This window comes from Pecten maximus, chromosome 1 (genome assembly GCF_902652985.1).
Source record: "Pecten maximus chromosome 1, xPecMax1.1, whole genome shotgun sequence".
Classification (NCBI taxonomy): domain Eukaryota; kingdom Metazoa; phylum Mollusca; class Bivalvia; order Pectinida; family Pectinidae; genus Pecten; species Pecten maximus.
In genome coordinates this window covers 15537479-15556496 of record NC_047015.1, presented here as the reverse complement: position 1 = coordinate 15556496, position 19018 = coordinate 15537479, and the positions used below count along the sequence as shown (strand labels likewise).

The window sequence follows — 19018 nt, the reverse complement described above, 5'->3', positions numbered from 1 at the left end:
CTGCCGCCAATAGATAAGACTGTTTGGAATCTTCCTCCGCAATTATGTCACTGTTTTGCTTTGACTTGTACAACGAACTTGACAAACAAACAGCTGTTTAGGAGGAATAAGGTATTATATGAAAGAGTTTATGGATAAAATTCTCAGGAACAATGGCTACCTTCAGACCAAGTCAAACAGAGACAATCTGGACAGTGTAATTTACTGGAATTCATTTGTTTATTTGTAAAAATAAAACGCATATCATCATACGAAATAAAATAATATTTTGAATGCTTAACAACACAACGACAGTCGCTACCTTTGCCTCCGGTTTATAATACATATCAATATACTTTTATATTGTATAATTATGTATATAACATTTCAACATCTCCTAAAAATAAACATAGGAATTATTTGTGCGTGGAGATCAGAAAATGACAGTGGAATTGTCCACTCCTTTCACACACCATCCATTACCAGCTTAATACGGTCATCCTCTCTACACATACAACACACTCTCATATTCAACATTGTCCTTATCACTTTATCGCGTTTTAAGTCCATTAAATGCGTGTACTGAAAAACTTAAAAAAGAAAAAATGATTTCCCTTACTGTATTTTTAGACTCAGTCCGGGGAAATAACATTTGATTGAGGAACCACGCATTTGGACCCTCAGTCTGGGAAAAAATTGTCGACTGGGGAACTGCATATTGGGATCCTCAGTCCGGGGGGATAACATCGACAGGGGACCACGCATTGGGACTCTCATTCCGGGGGATAACATCGACATGAGATCCAGGTGCCTCAGTCCGGGGAATAACCACGACTTGGGAGCCAGGTGCCTCAGTCCGGGGAATAACATCGACTTGGGAGCCAGGTGCCTCAGTCCGGGGAATAACATCGACTTGGGAGCCAGGGGCCTCAGTCTGGAGGAATAACAGCGAATAGGGAGCCAGGGGCCTCAGTCTGGAGGAATAACAGCGAGCCTGACATTGGGGCCTAACAGAACGTGTCAGTAGTTTTAATACAGTAGAGGGTTTGACCGTAGAACACACGGTGACAACAACTGATGGAGGGTTGACGACGACCAAAAACACTACACCGGAGATATGTCGGAAACTAACAATACTTATCGAAGGACTGAGCTCACTCGTTGAAAACACTTGATTTCCACATTATTTGAATATTGAAGTAATGTATTTTGGGAAATCTAATATATACCGGACACTAAGAATTCCGGCAGAAATTTCAAATAATATATATCATGTAATCACAATCTGAGAACAAATGTCAGACACTCCAACATGGGTATGCTAGAGACGACTATATACGCCGAAATCTCGGAAGCGCTAAGAATAAATTCAAAATTATCAATATAAATCGAAAACGACATATATTTGATATCATATATTTGTGAGTCAGAGGCCATACACAAGTCGCTGACTATACATCCGAAACTAGGAGACTGTTGCAATACACATCGGAATTTACAATGTTCGTCTGGGACTAGTTTTATTCCAGAAACGGAAGTATTCTAATATTTTCCGTTGGAATCTTGTAATCTTGGAATATTTTACAGCAAAATATCGGAGACTTCCACACCCTGGACTCTAAGGGAGTGTACTCCTACAGTGGAACACTCTCGCCTAAACAGATTGTCACGCTGGATGATACACGGAACACCAACAATACATATAGCCAACTAAAATAACAAGCGTCATTCTAACAGTCGAAGATACTCTATTTATAGAATACGCGAGACTATAACAACATATATATATATGAAACGTCAGTGCTGCGTCCATGAGCAAACACGTTTGGGAACGTTCCTCGTTTGACAAGAGCGCACAATAACGGGCTTCAAATCATGGGATCAGATACCTTTCCTCAAACGTTCCGAAACGTTTTTGGTCCTGACCATATCCGTGTTTGTTACTTATTGGTTGTCTGGCCTGCTCAGTTCTCACGTCCGAGGATGGCTCTCGTTGTAGCTCTGGCATAGCGTGCTTAGTGTAGGACGGTCTCTCCTGCCACACTGAGTGTCGGAGAGAGGCGCCGCCCATTTCCCACGAGAGCTTTATCTCCTTCGTTTAAGGGATGATATTCGCTCAAAGGTAACTCAAGTGGCGTCGTTTCACATCTCGTCTGCATTTCCGTTTATCAACTCGCTTCCGGTGTTTCACTTTGCACATTTGCAATGACTTTCTAAAATCTTCTCGATATTTGCAGCATTTCTCAAATACTTTACCAAAGCCTGCTGATCCACATGAGTTTATTTTTTTCGCAAGATTTTGGCCATATCTTTTCAGTTCAGAATTTGAACCAGTTGTTTTTAAACGGGTGATGACGAAGTTGTTATTCCGCACTGCTAAATCTACTGTGCAGGATAATTTTTTCTTCGCTGTGCGTACGCCGATTTTGCAGCATTTCTTTGAGGTGGCACGGAAGATCCTACGGCGAGGACGCGGTACAAACTTAGCACGTTCTAGCATGTAGTCCGGGATGACTGAATCAACTAAAAAGAGAGAGAAAAAGTGGTTAATTGTACTTCATTGCATAAACAAGTGTTTGTCCTATATGTCTTTAAAAAAACAAGGCGCCGTGCAATAAAACACGTGTTGAAACTACCAAAACCTAAACAGACCTGTTACGGGACAGGCACGAACTAAGAAACAAAAATTTCAGTTGCCAACACTACCAATGTATTATTACAAGAATATCCTGTTCCCATCTAGTCCCCACCACAACCAATACATTATTACAGGAATATCCTGTTCCCATCCAGTCCCACCACTACCAATACATTATTACAGGAATATCCTGTTCTCATCCAGTCCCCACCACTACCAATACATTATTACAGGAATATCCTGTTCCCATCTAGTCTCCACCACTACCAATACATTATTACAGGAATATCCTGTTCCCATCTAGTCTCCACCACTACCAATACATTATTACAGGAATATCCTGTTCCCATCCAGTCCCCACCACTACCAATACATTATTACAGGAATATCCTGTTCCCATCCAGTCCCACCACTACCAATACATTATTACAGGAATATCCTGTTCTCATCCAGTCCCCACCACTACCAATACATTATTACAGGAATATCCTGTTCTCATCCAGTCCCCACCACTACCAATACATTATTACAGGAATATCCTGTTCTCATCCAGTCCCCACCACTACCAATACATTATTACAGGAATATCCTGTTCCCATCCAGTCCCCACCACTACCAATACATTATTACAGGAATATCCTGTTCCCATCCAGTCCCCACCACTACCAATACATTATTACAGGAATATCCTGTTCCCATCCAGTCCCCACCACTACCAATACATTATTACAGGAATATCCTGTTCCCATCCAGTCCCCACCACTACCAATACATTATTACAGGAATATCCTGTTCCCATCCAGTCCCCACCACTACCAATACATTATTACAGGAATATCCTGTTCTCATCCAGTCCCCACCACTACCAATACATTATTACAGGAATATCCTGTTCCCATCACCTTTAATCCTTGAAAAAAAAATCTTTCAAACACATGTACACAATACCAATTGTATGGGAACAATGCCATGTTTTACAGGATACATCAGTCCCGACAAACCACCTAAGTCACCGAAAACTGTTTGACGCCATGTGCCCATAGATTCTCCATTACACAGTTTGACAAAATCGTCAGAACGGCTTCCGATTATAAACATTATTACACGTTATGTCCTTACTGCACTATGGATGGTAGGACTGACCAGTTTGGACGGTAGATTATCTAAGGTCTGTATGACAGAAATAGGTATCAGTTTGGACGGTAGATTTATCTAAGGTCTGTATGACAGAAATAGGTATATATCTATGGCCGTTTTACAGTGCTACGTGTAGTTGTGAGGAGAAACGTATATGGAAATCGACACGTTAATGTCAGTTTCAAGGAATCCAGATTCCGTTAAAAGGCATATGATCTGCGATATCTCTTCACAAAAAATATTGTCTATTTTCATTGATATGTAACCAAATAATGTAATGAAAAATTAAACATATGAAATTTTCTTTCACCTTTGATATTTTGTGAGAAATGCGATTTTTGTACGTTGAAAATTGGTAGGTAATTATTATTATTACGATGATAATGAGTTGGTTAGTTGGTTGGTTTATTTTGTTTAACGTCTATTAACAGCTAAGGTCATTTAAGGACGGCCTCCCGTGCGTGCGACATGCATGCGTGTGGTGAGTGCGTATGTGTGTTTTGGGAGGCTGCAGTATGTTCGGGTTAAGTCTCCTTGTGATAGGCCGGATCGTTTGCCGATTTATAGTGCTACCTCACTGAAGCATACTGCCGAAGGCAACCAGCAGGACACCCCACCCGGTCACATTATACTGACAACGGGCGAACCAGTCGTCCCAATACTAATATGCTGAGCGCTAGGCAGGAGTAGCAACTACCATTTTTAAAGACTCTGGTATGTCTCGGCTAGGGGACAGAACCCAAAGCCTTCCTCACAGCAGCAAACGCTCAACTAAATGCTAAAAGTGAGGCATTGTCAAGGGAGACATTAGGAAGAAAGTTGTTCAGAAAGAAGAGAAAAGATAAGATCCCAAATTTAGTCGCCTCCTACGATCATGCAATGGTGCGGGCAGCAGGTACAATTCTTACGCTTTACCTGCAGGGCAGGATAATGAGTTGGCGGAGAACAGTCCTCATTATTTCTCAATTAAGATTATGACAGTGAAAACGAACCAATGTAAGGCCTCGAGAGTCGTTCCCCTGAAATCTGGACAGATATTTTCTCACGTAAATACCGTAGGTCTTTAGTGGTTTTATTTTAAGGTCACCTGAGACGAAGTGTCTAATCGCCTTTTAACCTTCGTCGACCGTCGTCGTCCGTAAACCATTTACTTTCAAACTTAAAAAATCGTTTATACAGGGAAATCACATGTTGAGCATCATTTGTTGGATTGCAGTTGGAAATAATTAAAACGTGATTGGAATTATCAGTGTGGGGTGGTAGTTTGATGTTATGCACATATTGGCCCTAACTGACCACCAGGGTCTGATGTGCGGGTCCAAAATGGATCAATCTGACTGAAACTTAGAACTCGGATTACCGTGAAGGTCCATGAACCTCTCGTTACTAATGGGATCTGATCTCTTATAATACATTATAACAATTTTCATTGTGAAATCTAAAAACAATCTCCCATTTCTTATACGTTACTATTAGTGACTCTGTATCGTAAAACATGCACCCCAATATCTCCCGATTTCCGCATTTATGTCCGAGTCTACCCAGTGTGTAAATATTGTACGGAGATGAGAACCTTAGCGAATCACACCGACTGTTGACATTTATTACTGAATTTCAAGTAGAGTTCATGTGAAAATGGCGATTCGTGTTTGTTTATGTAATGTTTGACACAGATAGAGGCAATGATCTACATATCGTAGGTTAGTGGAGCAAACAATTTTAGATTCCTCGACATCCGACGAAAACATAAGCGAGGGGAATCGTTCACTGCAGTAGGTATCTTTACAGATGTAGTCAGATAAGTTATAGAGACATGGGAATAATCTCTGAGGGGGTGCGAGATCGGAATTCAAAAAAAAAAAAAAAAAATAACAAGAACCTCTTAGTGTTGATTACATTTATTGTAAACGAAATGAAATATGATGACGGCAAGGCGACTCTTTTTAGATAGATAACCAAAGAGCTCTGCCTCTAACTCCTGTAGTCCTTTGTTACAGACAACTGTACGGACGTCCGGACGGTCCTTTGTTACGGACAACTGTACGGACGACCGAACAGTCCTTTGTTACGGACAACTGTACGGACGACTGTATGGACGTCCGGACGGTTCTTTGTTACCGACAACTGTACGGACGACCGGACGGTTCTTTGTTACGGACAACTGTACGGACGGTTCTTTGTTACGAACAACTGTACGGACGACCGAACAGTCCTTTGTTACGGACAACTGTACGGACGACTGTATGGACGTCCGGACGGTTCTTTGTTACGGACAACTGTACGGACGACCGGACGGTTCTTTGTTACGGACAACTGTACGGACGGACGGACGGACGGTTCTTTGTTACGAACAACTGTACGGACGACCGAACAGTCCTTTGTTACGGACAATTGTACGGACGACCGGACGGTTCATTGTTACGGACGACTGTACGGTCGACCGAACAGTCCTTTGTTACGGACAACTGTACGGACGGACGAACAGTCCTTTGTAACGGACAACTGTACGGACGATCGGACGGTTCTTTGTTACGGACAACTGTACGGACAGCCGAACAGTCCTTTGTTACGGAAAACTGTACGGACGACCGGACGGTCCTTTGTTACGGACAACTGTACGGACAGCCGAACAGTCCTTTGTTACGGAAAACTGTACGGACGACCGGACGGTCCTTTGTTACGGACAACTGTACGGACAGCCGAACAGTCCTTTGTTACGGAAAACTGTACGGACGACCGGACGGTCCTTTGTTACGGACAACTGTACGGACAGCCGAACAGTCCTTTATTACGGACAACTGTATGGACGACCGGACGGTTCTTTGTTTCGGACAACCGGAGAGTGCACTGTATATGGATAACCGGATAGCTCTCTGTCTACCGACAATTTTTAGTATACCGACAATCAGACATTTCACTATATATGAGCAACCGGAAGATTTCCTTTACGGGCGAAAGGACAACTCTCTGTATACGGATGACCGGTCAGTGTACTGTAGTAGGACAGCCGGTCAGTTCTGTGTATACGCACAACCGTATAGAACTCTGTATATGGATATATATATACAGTCCTTGCCGGAAATCGCATCGAGTATTTCCCATAGGGAAGTAGGCTGTATTTGACGAAGCCCTACCTCCTACCGGTGCCTGTGGAGCCTCTATGTTTGAGAGTGGCTGGCCTAGGGACGGTGGTCACACTTATCAAACAACGCGAACCACCTTCAGTCAAATCGGGTGTCGGTATACATGTTTTTAGCGCGTGTGCCAAAAATACCTCTAAAAATAGACGCTGGCCTAATATGATTTTACGAGGTTAGATCTGTTAAGCTGTTTTGCCCGATTGTGTATGTGTACGTGACGTCACGATGCCCCAGGTGCGCTGACACGTTTAAAGTAAGTTCAATTTGACCGATTGTATCATTGGCTTATTAAAATGATTGACGAATCCTACAGTTGTCGGATTGTACCTTTTCTTCACTACCGTGTTATATGTAATTAGATCGTACCATGCGACAGTGTAGGCCAATGAGGTGTTTGCTGTGTGGTCCGAGCATGTTTTGATACCACTTGACCAATGGTATGCACGTATACACTTCTGACGAAAGTCCGTGAATGGATCCTCTTGCCTGTTCGATGGCGCCACGGATATAGGATATCCCACTTTTTGTAAAAGAAATATCAGGTGTTCGGATACGTGTATCGCGTGATACAGATGGCATTGCTGTCAATTATAATATTTAAAACGATAATCAGCGGTAGCTTACATATAGGATTCGGTACATGGTATATCGCCACGTGTAGAAGGTAAACACGACCACTACACTATATATATACTTTCTGCCACATGCTTAATTTGTGTCAGTAATTAGAATAGTATGGCGCGGTGAGTGGCGCTGACCTACTGGTAAGACTAGGTCGTTTTGAACTTATTACTGACCTTAATACACTGTGTCATTGCATTATCTGGCGCGTTTTGTGCCTTAATGGCAAAACATATGTGCAACATAATCCTTCAGTACATTCCAAGCAGTATTTATGTTTTTAGTGACGCATGATCTAGGCTAGTCTTCCTACATCTAATGTCAACTCTGACTGGAGTACACGGATTTAGTGAGAACGCCAACGATACCTGCGTACCTACATAGACTGCCAAATAGTTGTAGAAGTTCGCCAGTACTACCCCCAATACACTACAGGTGCTCTACTCGTATCCTCAAATACAACCACAACTCTATTTTAGTGCGAAACGATGAATTTCATTTCAGCCCATTCTGCGAGATGCTGTAATGACTTCGTCACTACACATTGTCTGTGGTCGAGGGTTGTATATCTACAATGTATCATTTATGTGAAATTTAAACCTTTAAATACCACCCTCAATATAAACTCTGTCGTGGTTCTACCTACTTTTCTTCTCTAACATCAAATTATCAAAAAACATTTCTAGACACCGATAGCTATCAAAAGTATTATGATATGTCAAAACCAAAATAAGGAAATGAATCAATCTTTATAAAGCTACATTTCATTTTACTACTCAATTAAACCATGTATGAATGAAATGACAAAAATGTAAACAGTGTAAGATTGCTTGAGGAGCTTAGTAGACGTAAATATTTACCTGTTGACGTTACCATGCACGTGGACAGGAAGCCAATCCAGAAAACAACTTTAAAGTCCATGTTTAATTTTTTAGGAAATCTCCGTTATTTCTGTCACTTGTACAACAAAAGTTATATGGTGGTTCTACAGTGTACGATGGCGTGTTGAGTGTAGATACCCGTAGTAAGGTGGCTTAAATACCGCTCCACGCGTACACACCTACCCACTACACATGTAAACAGCTCAACAGCTGATCGCCCTATACAAAACTGTTTTGCCAAGTTTTTTGAACCTCGAAGGAAGCGCGTCCAAGTTATAAATAAAACTGATGTTGTGCGGGGCTTTAAATACTATGAAATGCGGACTTTCTCGGTGTTGCAGATAAACGGATGATAGTATGTCAATCAAAATCACTCAGCCAATCAGAGTGTGTGTAATTAACGAAGTGTACCATTCCGGAATGAGAACACTTAAAGTCGACCTCTGAACGCGTGCCTCGTCATTAATAAAAATGAAGCGAAGTTTGAAAGTAAGGAGACCTTGCGTATGGTGTTGGAGCTAGAGCTATATCTTCCGTGGTATGATGTGATAACTAGTTCTGTACGAAGTTTTAACATTACATCTGAAGTTTTCCCAGTGCCTTCAGCGCCCGTCCTAAATGAGGAGGTACCTACATTGTAACATCACCAAACACAACGTAACACGGCACTCTATAACTTTTCAGATCGGTAGCGTTTCCCTCCCTCGTATCCCCCTCCCCGTGTCAGAGTTCGGCTCGGATCCGATTTCGTTTGTACCCCTCCAAGGTCACCGCTACTTAAGAACATAAAGCACGGGATCTCGAGCAGAAAACGACAACACGATCAGTTAAGTGAAGGTTCATAGCCATGTCACTTCCTACATAATAAAACCACCTGGGCGCCCGTTAGATAAAGTATCGGGTAGGATTGAAGTGGACGCGAGGATAAATGTCTACAGGTATTCAAAATAACAACAGGGAGGCAAAAATGTGGCGAAATGACGAACAGCAGTGTTGATATTGCTGTCAGTAGGCCTGGTGATGACTAGAGTAACCTTGAGACGATTACTAAGGCTTTATATACGACCTTGTAGCTTCCAATGTAACAAGTCTTTGTAGTTATTACATTTAATTACAGAGAACGCACATGATCACTTACACACCAGACCAAAGGGAAAAGGCAGAAAAAAATAAAAACTTACAAAAATCGATTTGGTAGAAAATGCACCATATAGAAATACAAAAAACAGTGTGAAACATATTAAATGTGGTGGCCTTGGAGTAATTCATATGTATTCTAGGAGCATAGAAGGACGAATATTGCGTGATGGTTGCCCGAGTAAGGACCTTAGTGTGTTGTTGTAGGTCCCTTGTTTTAGTACCACTGTTTATTTTTGTATCGTTATAATAAAAACTAAAAATGACAACTCCTAAGTATTAAAATAGTTTTGAACATGTCAGATACCAAGATTATTTTTATTTATTATTGCATTAACCTAATAGAGAATCACGTTTTATGACATCGCAACATTCTGGGTCTTGTGAGGACGGGCTCACGGAGACAACAAAGCAAAGAAAAGAAGAACAGTTCGGAAAGAAAGGGATATTTGAAGATCCCAATGTTGTAAGAGGGACAGAAGATATAATTTGGCGTCTTCAATATACCCTAAGTCGAAAATACGGAAGAAAATTTCCGTTTCTTCAGACGGCCCACTTTTAGTCTTCTACGATGAATATGTAGTTGGATAAAGCGGGCCTTATTCTGGGACTCTCAAAGTCTTCCTTAACAGATGACAAAGGGACCCCCCCCCCCCCCCCCACGACCCTACATATGACATAAATCGAGATACAACAATTACGTGTTCCGCGATGATGTTATTCACGAAAACATGGCGACAAAGCAGAACAACAATTATATCAACTTAATTATTTTATCCAAGCTTAAATCACCATTCTACCGTGTTGTATACTGCGTCGCGCGATTGCGTATACTCTGTAGAAAGGCAACGATCGTCGATGAACATAGTGATGTGATAGTTTTCTGGTTATGAAAAATCGTAAGACGTCATCAGTCGGTGACCATCTCTTAGTATTTTTTCCTACTCTGAAACAAAATTTGTTGTACCATTCGGCATATATGTTGGTGACCAGGTCACATCGTGTCCATATCGGCTTCCGCAATTATTCTTTTTCTCTGCCGTAATCAGCAATGGTGCTCTCTTTGCCATCATCATCTACCGGCTGACTACAGTTTGACTACAATGGGCTCCATACCGATGATAAACCTAGTACTTCTCCATCTAATCTAATCTCTCGGGACCATCTTCGCAGTCCACCCGTGGTGCAGCGAGCTCTCTGGCGATGGAGTGTCTCGCGTACTCTAGCTGATTCCATATCCGAACGGTTTTCAGCATAATTCTTCTATCATTTCCCACTCCACTATTGCAGCTGTGCTAGATGGTAGTTAATTCATTTCTGAAAAGATTAGAATTTCAGTCCATTCTGTCTTCGTGACCCTGGCTGTTAATAGGACGTTAAACAAAACAAACCAAACAAACCAAACCAAGTCTTCGTGTACATAGGGTTCGATCTGTTCGGAACTCCCTAACTTCCCAACTTTTATAATTTTGTTCTTCCATTTCTCCTTTTCAGACACTGTAATTTATTTCTATATTTACTTCTCCCCCTGGTTAGACTTTTCCCGATGAAATCACTACACACTCTATGCCTCCTCTCGGTATCGCGGTCTTACTTTTGTGTTCTCGGCAGGTTTTTCACCCGTATGAGCCGGTGTCACAAGCGAGCCTAAAGTTCGTGACTTTGAATTCTATAACACCGATACTACAGCTGTTTTATTCTGCCAAGTCCGTGACAAATCCCTGGCCAGTTCCTCAGGTACTCGATCGTTACGTTTATAAATCCAGCTTAATTCTGACATATATACGTTAACAGCAACAATCTGGACCGGAGATTAGTCTCCCAAAACTGGCACATTACATGTCTTCTTATTAAGGTAAAGCTTGCCTCCGTTCTATGTTTTTTGTCCAGCCTCCATCCAAAATATTTAGGCCAATTAGTGCCATATATCTGGGGAAAGCCTCCTTTTATTTCCACAGTTGCTATCACTGATGTAGCTGACACGTTACGTGTATGTACACTCGTGTTTTGGACACTAGGTACAGTTACACTTATGGAACTCATTCAATGGAATATTTTCATTCAAGAAATGTATATGTACGTCAGCTTCTATAGATAATTCCTAATTGAAGATGTATCATGAATCGGTCATGTCCAACTTGAATTTAAGAACATATTCTTCAAAGTGTAAAAACGCTTATAAGCACGTATAAGACTAAGTTGATCCAAATCTTGGGATGCTTTACTGATTCAGAGACAACAGATATGCACGAAATTCGACAGTGAAATACTACATACCAAATTGTGTAACTTTGTCTCATAAACTCAAGGTAAACATTTCAAACACACCAAACAGAAACAAAGTTCAATCTAAACAGGACGATTTAAATTACACTCAAAAGAGAAACAGGAAAATACTGAAGCCTCCTAGAGCACGCACACACACTCACCACATACAGGAAAATACTGTAGCCTCCTAGAACACGAACACATTCACCACACACAGGAAAATACTGTAGCCTCCTAGAACACGAACACACTCACCACACACAGGAAAATACTGTAGCCTCCTAGAACACGAACACACTCACCACACACAGGAAAATACTGTAGTCTCCTAGAACACGAACACACTCACCACACTCAGGAAAATACTGTAGCCTCCTAGAACACGCACACACTCACCACACACAGGAAAATACTGTAGCCTCCTAGAACACGCACACACTCACCACACTCAGGAAAATACTGTAGTCTCCTAGAACATGCACACACTCACCACACTCAGGAAATACTGTAGCCTCCTAGAACACGCACACACTCATCACACATCAGGAAAATACTGTAGCCTCCTAGAACACGAACACACTCCCACCACACACAGGAAATACTGTAGCCTCCTAGAACATGCACACACTCACCAACACATGCAGCTTGACCATAGCTGTTGATAGGACGTTAAACAATACAAAACCAATTCAAACCGCGATATTGTCTCACAACGTTACTAGCAAGGGCAGCTTACAACGTGGATAAAAACCGTGATGACTTCGATTTCACAAAAGTTCCATTTCTGCATCGTAACATGTCTGCTTCCCCTTCCTAGGTGAATACATGTCCCGGCTGTTTCGATGTTCATTGACCTGTCCTTAATATATACCCCCATCACACTAGGTCACGTTCCCACTACGTCCAACCACGTCCTGGAAAAAATTGAAGAACGCAATGCGAACGCAGAAAGAACTTGTACAACGTAGTAAAGACTCAATAGAGACCGATAAGGACGTGTTATGGTCTTCATGGACCTGGAGGACGTGAACAAACTTTGAGCATGTTAAAAAAAAGCGTAGCGAGGACGTGGTCCAATCGGGACGTAGTAAGAACGTAACAGGGACGCAGTACCAGCGGTATTGACGTGGTAATGACGTAACCAAAACCCAATGAGAACTTCATTGACGCAGTGGAAGCGTAGCGCTGATGGAAAGGATTGTATTACGTTCTCATTGCGTTGTCAGTGCGTTCTTGCTACGTCAATGTAGTTCTTATTGCGACCTCTCTACGCTTGTACAATGACCAAGGTACGCCAATACCACGTTGTTGATGACCACGTTAGGTTTCCAGTACGTTCTTACGGTGCTCATTAAGTTTACGACACGTCTGTCACAGGTTACCACCACGTCAAAACCACGTCCAGAGGATCGGCTGTATAAATACTCATTTCAAGTTTAATTCATTATCACTTTCGTTCAAACTACAAAAGAAGATGGTTACAAGTTATCAAGAACTTCTTATGCATCTTGCTCTGATTCAAGGACAACAGGTTTTTATTGATGCACAGGCCGCACTTTTGATGCTGCGAAGAAGGCGAAGAAGGAATAAAAGACAACCTAGGCTTTTTTGGGTTCGTCCTTGGCTTTCTGTTGAAAGAAGACTACAATTTGGCCATTATGATCGACTAATGACGGAGTTAAGAGTAGAAGACCATCATTCGTTCTTGAACTTCATGAGTTGAAGTCAAGTTGTATTTATAGGGAACGGGCAAACGCAGAGAGAACGTAGTAATTACGTAATGCACGCGTAGAAAGATCTTTTTGGACGTAGTAAGAGCGTATTAAGAACACACAGAGCGTGGTGCACGCGCGAACATGCGCGAGATAAGGTCTTAGTGGAAACGTGTAGGACGTAGTAAGAACCCAGCAAGGACGTAATGAGGGCGTAATATGAACGTGACAACTGCAAAATTCTCCATTTTTGCCACGACCCCGCTGCGTTTCTCGAAATTTTAAGGACGCAGTGCGGTCTTCGTGGTCTTTGTCTTAGTGTGATGGGGGCAATACCACCAACATACGATTTGGAGAGATGCATGTTGGTGAAGACGATGGGGAATAATCGACATTATAATCTAACTTGGAAATATCAAACTGCCGTCTCTACGATGACAGTCGTGTATGGTGTTCGGTAATACGTCTGGTGGTTCTGTGGTCACAATTCTGGTTGTCATTTTAAGGATTCTCCTTTAACTAGAATTGTATGGCGATGTTGTCTCCGTTTCTGTGTTCAGTAATTCCAATAGTGTGTCACCTTACCTGAGGGAGCTGATAATATGCCAATTCTGTAGTGAGTTTGGGGAGTAGATATAGAGGTATAGTGTCTCATCACATCTGTACCATCACACAGGAAGTATGTCGAGTACAATGCTCACAAGTTGTTGTTGATGTACTTTAACGTCAAGGTTATCGCTGATATCTTCAGAGAGCAAATCGTCGTTCATAAATACATATCGATATTTGCTCAATTACTTTTTTGCCAACAGCATATTTGGTATTGGTCGAAAAATCTTTAAAAATGTCGCTAGTATCGTACTTTGTACCTGGATGGCGAATTTGAAGAAAAAAACAAGTTTTGAAGAATCCAGAACATCCTTTTCTAAAAAATTGTAACAAGAAAGGTTAACGGCGAAACCAATACACTGTATATGTCGCTGTGAACTTAGTCTTTCTAAGTATACTGAGGAGGAAACAAAATTATTGAATTGCTAGTTGACGATAATCAATCGGAGCTAATGGCACAATTATCATCTAGTATTACATGGAACAAACGTGGTATCATTGAATCGGTACACGTGACATGGTCTTTAAAATATTGGTGGTGCTCTCTCAAATAATAATCAGATATGGACTACATCAATCATAACCTCCTTTACTTGAATGTTTACCAATATTGTTGTTTTCACAAAAATCATTTTGTTGATCTTAAAGCGATTGGTGAGTAGAAAGAGAATCTATAGGGTATTCAACAAAGGTGGTGCCTACATGTTCTTACCTCGTCATCAGTTTCTGTAATCCATGGTTCCTAATGACGTCATCAGATTCAAGCGTCGTAGTGACCTTGATATCACTTGCACACATCACTTCGTTTCGCAGTCGTTTTTAACAAACCTCTATTCCTCTGTATCATTTCTGCAGGGGAGATGACTCTACCGATGACCTTTGTAGGAAAATGATATATTTCACACTCGTGACTCAAGTATATCATTAACATTTGTTTTATCAAAACCAGGATATATTAGTTTTTTGCACTTTTGGAGGCCTATTTTGTTTCTATGAGTCAACAGTTTCCAGCCGACGTTTTACTGCAAATTCTTATCATGTACACACGACACGTTTTCTTTTTATCAGTGGTTTAACGGAGAATTACATACAGAATAGAACATCCGTGATTACAGATACAACAAATTACTATTGAGCATGCGCATATCTAAAACAAGATCATTTAATAGCCTCAATGTTTGTTCCACAACACGTCGTCGTATTTTCTTATTCATGCAACTTTTATGGTTTACAATATTTTCTTCATTTGAAAATATTTACGGATATCTTTATACATATTAATATTCCAAATTATTACAGAGAATAAGATCTGCACACTATTGTTAAAAGAAATGCTGAAACAGTCTGGAATTCTGCCCTGTGTACATTAAGGTCTAGGATATCGTTTGAACTGAATATAAAACCCATTATAAAGCCTGGTACAATCTCTTTCATGGTCACACCTAAAGGGATGCCCTGCTACTGATAGCCGGCTTCCTCTCCTTAGCTATTCGCAACGTGCTATTAATAACACAAACGAAGGCAGCATAATTGTTTTGTTACCAAACAAACGGATCGGCTTATTCCAAAACAATGTCTTCCTTTCAAGTTAATAATGACCTTACTTTGGCTTATGAGAGAGCTCTGGTGACCTTGAGTTGTACTTTAACGATAATTATGTAAAGGGTATGTGCTATATTGTATATCAAAATTGGTCGCTTCATCCTCCAGCAAATTCCAAGGCGATTTACAAAACATGCCTGGCTGAACGAGGTTAGGTCAAGGTCACAGTAGTCGAGAGTAATATTATATAAACAGTTAATAGTTCAAATACATATCAAGGTGGAAGAATAATCTGATATCAACAATACCTTACTCATTACGACAGCAGCAATGTAAGCGACATGATAAATTATGATGATGAAACCATCAAAGTGATACAAATCCCTCCGCGTGCCAGGTATTCTACAACTACTAAAATAACCTGCAATTAATTAATTCTGAGGCCAACTTGTCCGAGGTGTGAAGTTTTGTCAAAATAAGTTTTAAGATGAAGTCGAGTAAGTACGGAGGCCAACACCAGCCGGTCACGTTTAACCACTTTAGTCATTAAAAGTGTACCGGTCGGTTTGGGTTATAGTATACATATTTGATTCTTTAAAGTCAAAGGTACTCATTTAAATACTATTACTGTTAAAAGTGACCAGTCGGTAACAGCATTCTTACTTGTGGTATGAAAAACAGATTTTCTTTAAATAGTAATTAACAGTGACCTTGTCCTTGACTCTGGCACCCAGAAACAATAACTTGTCAATGTTATTCTCATACTTGACCAACATACATGTATGATGTTTGATCGAAATATGTTTTGAATGCAGTTGCTAGAGCGATAACAAAGGTGAAACAAACATTCGTCCACAAGCACGTTCGAACGGACGCTTTATTCCTTTCCCCTTCGTTCGCGAGGAGTTAATAATGTACCATGACGAAACTAGTGAGGACTACATGAAAAATGATGACGACTCAATAAAACAGTGACGACTCCATGAAAATTAATGACGACTCAATGAAAAATAGTGACGACTCCATCAAAAATAGTGACGACTCCACAAAAAATAGTGACGACTCCACAAAAAATAGTGACGACTCCATCAAAAATAGTGATGACTCCACAAAAAATAGTGACGACTCCACAAAAAATAGTGACGACTCCACAAAAAATAGTGACGACTCAATGAAAAATAGTGACGACTCCATCAAAAATAGTGATGACTCCACAAAAAATAGTGACGACTCCATCAAAAATAGTGATAACTCCACAAAAAATAGTGACGACTCAATGAAAAATAGTGACGACTCCATCAAAAATAGTGATGACTCCACAAAAAATAGTGACGACTCAATGAAAAATAGTGACGACTCCATCAAGAATAGTGACGACTCCATGAAAAATAGTGACGACTCCACAAAAAATAGTAACGACTCCACAAAAAATAGTGACGACTCCACGAAAAATATTGACGACTCCATGAACAATAGTGACGACTCCATGAAAAATAGTGACGACTCCATCAAAAATAGTGACGACTCCACAAAAAATAGTGACGACTCCACAAAAAATAGTGACGACTCCACAAAAAATAGTGACGACTCCACGAAAAATAGTGACGACTCCATGAACAATAGTGACGACTCCATGAAAAATAGTGAGGAACCCACGAAAAAGAGTCCGATCTGTACATGGCCTAAGTTAGTTGTCTCTTAAATAGCCCGCGGCATTATTGGTGTATTCGTTATTTATCAATCAATGATGCTGCTGACTTGGAGAATTTTAAACACCAACGTCAAAAATGATATTGCTGTCACTCCGCGAAATTAACTCTGCATGTTTGTAGTGAGCATTTTATTTTGGTTTTGCGCAAACTATAAATTTACATTAAAGGTTGACGAATATCATAATATTCACAGACAACATGGAAATATATGCATTATGTTTGTTGCCTTAATTGGATTCATGTTATTTTATATGTATATTGTAGTAGTAAAATTACAGCATTTAATGTAGATATCAGAAAAGCTGTTGGTTTTTATCCTTGAGGTTGTTTAGATACTGAAGGCATTGAAAAATAAATAAATACTGAGAGATGAGTGGTCTCTGTCAGCAATTAGGTCAAGTTACTATGTACAGCTCTTATTATCAACACTGAAGTGTGTGTACCCAAGGTAAACAAACAAAACGCATACTTGTCCCACGTCCGGGACAGCTTAGGCCTCATTCTGATCATTATATCATCTTAAACGGATCTGTATATAACTATAGGAAAATACTGAAATTGTTGTAAACTTGGCCAGATATTGATAAGATTATAGATCAGCTGATATAGAAGACAATGTTTAGGTGTATACTGTGATATATTACATAACTAATACACGACATATATACTGTGATATATTACATAACTAATACACGACATATATACTGTGATATATTACATAACTAATACACGACAGTGTTTAGGTGTATACTGTGATATATTATATAACTAATACACCACAGTGCTAGGTGTATACTGTGATATATTACATAACCAATACACGACATATATACTGTGATATATTACATAACTAATACACCACGGTATTAAGGTGTATACTGTGATATATTACATAACTAATACACGACATATATACTGTGATATATTACATAACTAATACACCACAGTGTTAGGTGTATACTGTGATATATTACATAACTAATACACGTCAGTGTTTAGGTGTATACTGTGATATATTACATAACTAATACTCGACATATATACTGTGATATATTACATAACTAATACACCACAGTGTTAGGTGTATACTGTGATATATTACATAACTAATACACGTCAGTGTTTAGGTGTATACTGTGATATATTACATAACTAATACACGACATATATACTGTGATATATTACATAACTAATACACCACGATATTGTTAGGTGTATACTGTGATATATTACATAACTAATACACGACATATATACTGTGATATATTACATAACTAATACACCACGATATTGTTAGGTATATACTGTGATATATTACATAACTAATACACCACAGTGTTTAGGTGTATACCGTAATATATTACATAACTAATACACCACGATATTGTTAGGTGTATACTGTGATATATTACATAACTAATACACCACAGTGTTTAGGTGTATACTGTGATATATTACATAACTAATACACCACGATATTGTTAGGTGTATACTGTGATATATTACATAACTAATACACCACAGTGTTAAGGTGTATACTGTGATATATTACATAACTAATACACCACAGTGTTTAGGTGTATACTGTGATATATTACATAACTAATACACCACGATATTGTTAGGTGTATACTGTGATATA

The 19018-nt window shown here is 40.0% G+C and overlaps 2 protein-coding genes across 2 annotated transcripts; one reads left to right on the top strand and one right to left on the bottom strand.

Moving 5' to 3' along the window:
• Nucleotides 1-200: 200 nt before the first annotated feature.
• LOC117325899 lies at nt 201-9002 on the bottom strand. The gene is made up of 2 exons (XM_033882407.1): nt 8376-9002; nt 201-2502 (listed from the first exon to the last, which is right to left on the bottom strand). Exons 1-2 carry the CDS (start codon nt 8434-8436, stop codon nt 2096-2098), a joined length of 468 nt encoding a protein of 155 aa, XP_033738298.1. The 5' UTR covers nt 8437-9002; the 3' UTR covers nt 201-2095.
• Nucleotides 9003-16646: 7644 nt separating this feature from the next.
• Nucleotides 16647-17366, top strand: LOC117330381 (dentin sialophosphoprotein-like). Its single transcript, XM_033888667.1, has one exon. The coding sequence runs from the start codon at nt 16647-16649 to the stop codon at nt 17364-17366; it is 720 nt and encodes a 239-aa protein (XP_033744558.1).
• The last annotated feature ends 1652 nt before the right edge of the window (nt 17367-19018 follow it).

Excerpts from the sequence above, each read along its gene's own strand:
- LOC117325899 (XM_033882407.1), bottom strand. The coding sequence starts at position 8,436 with ATGGACTTTAAAGTTGTTTTCTGGATTGGCTTCCTGTCCACGTGCATG. Across the intron at positions 2,503-8,375 it reads GTGCATGGTAACGTCAACAG|TTGATTCAGTCATCCCGGAC; the intron begins GTAAATATTTAC and ends CTCTCTTTTTAG.
- LOC117330381 (XM_033888667.1), top strand. The coding sequence starts at position 16,647 with ATGAAAATTAATGACGACTCAATGAAAAATAGTGACGACTCCATCAAA.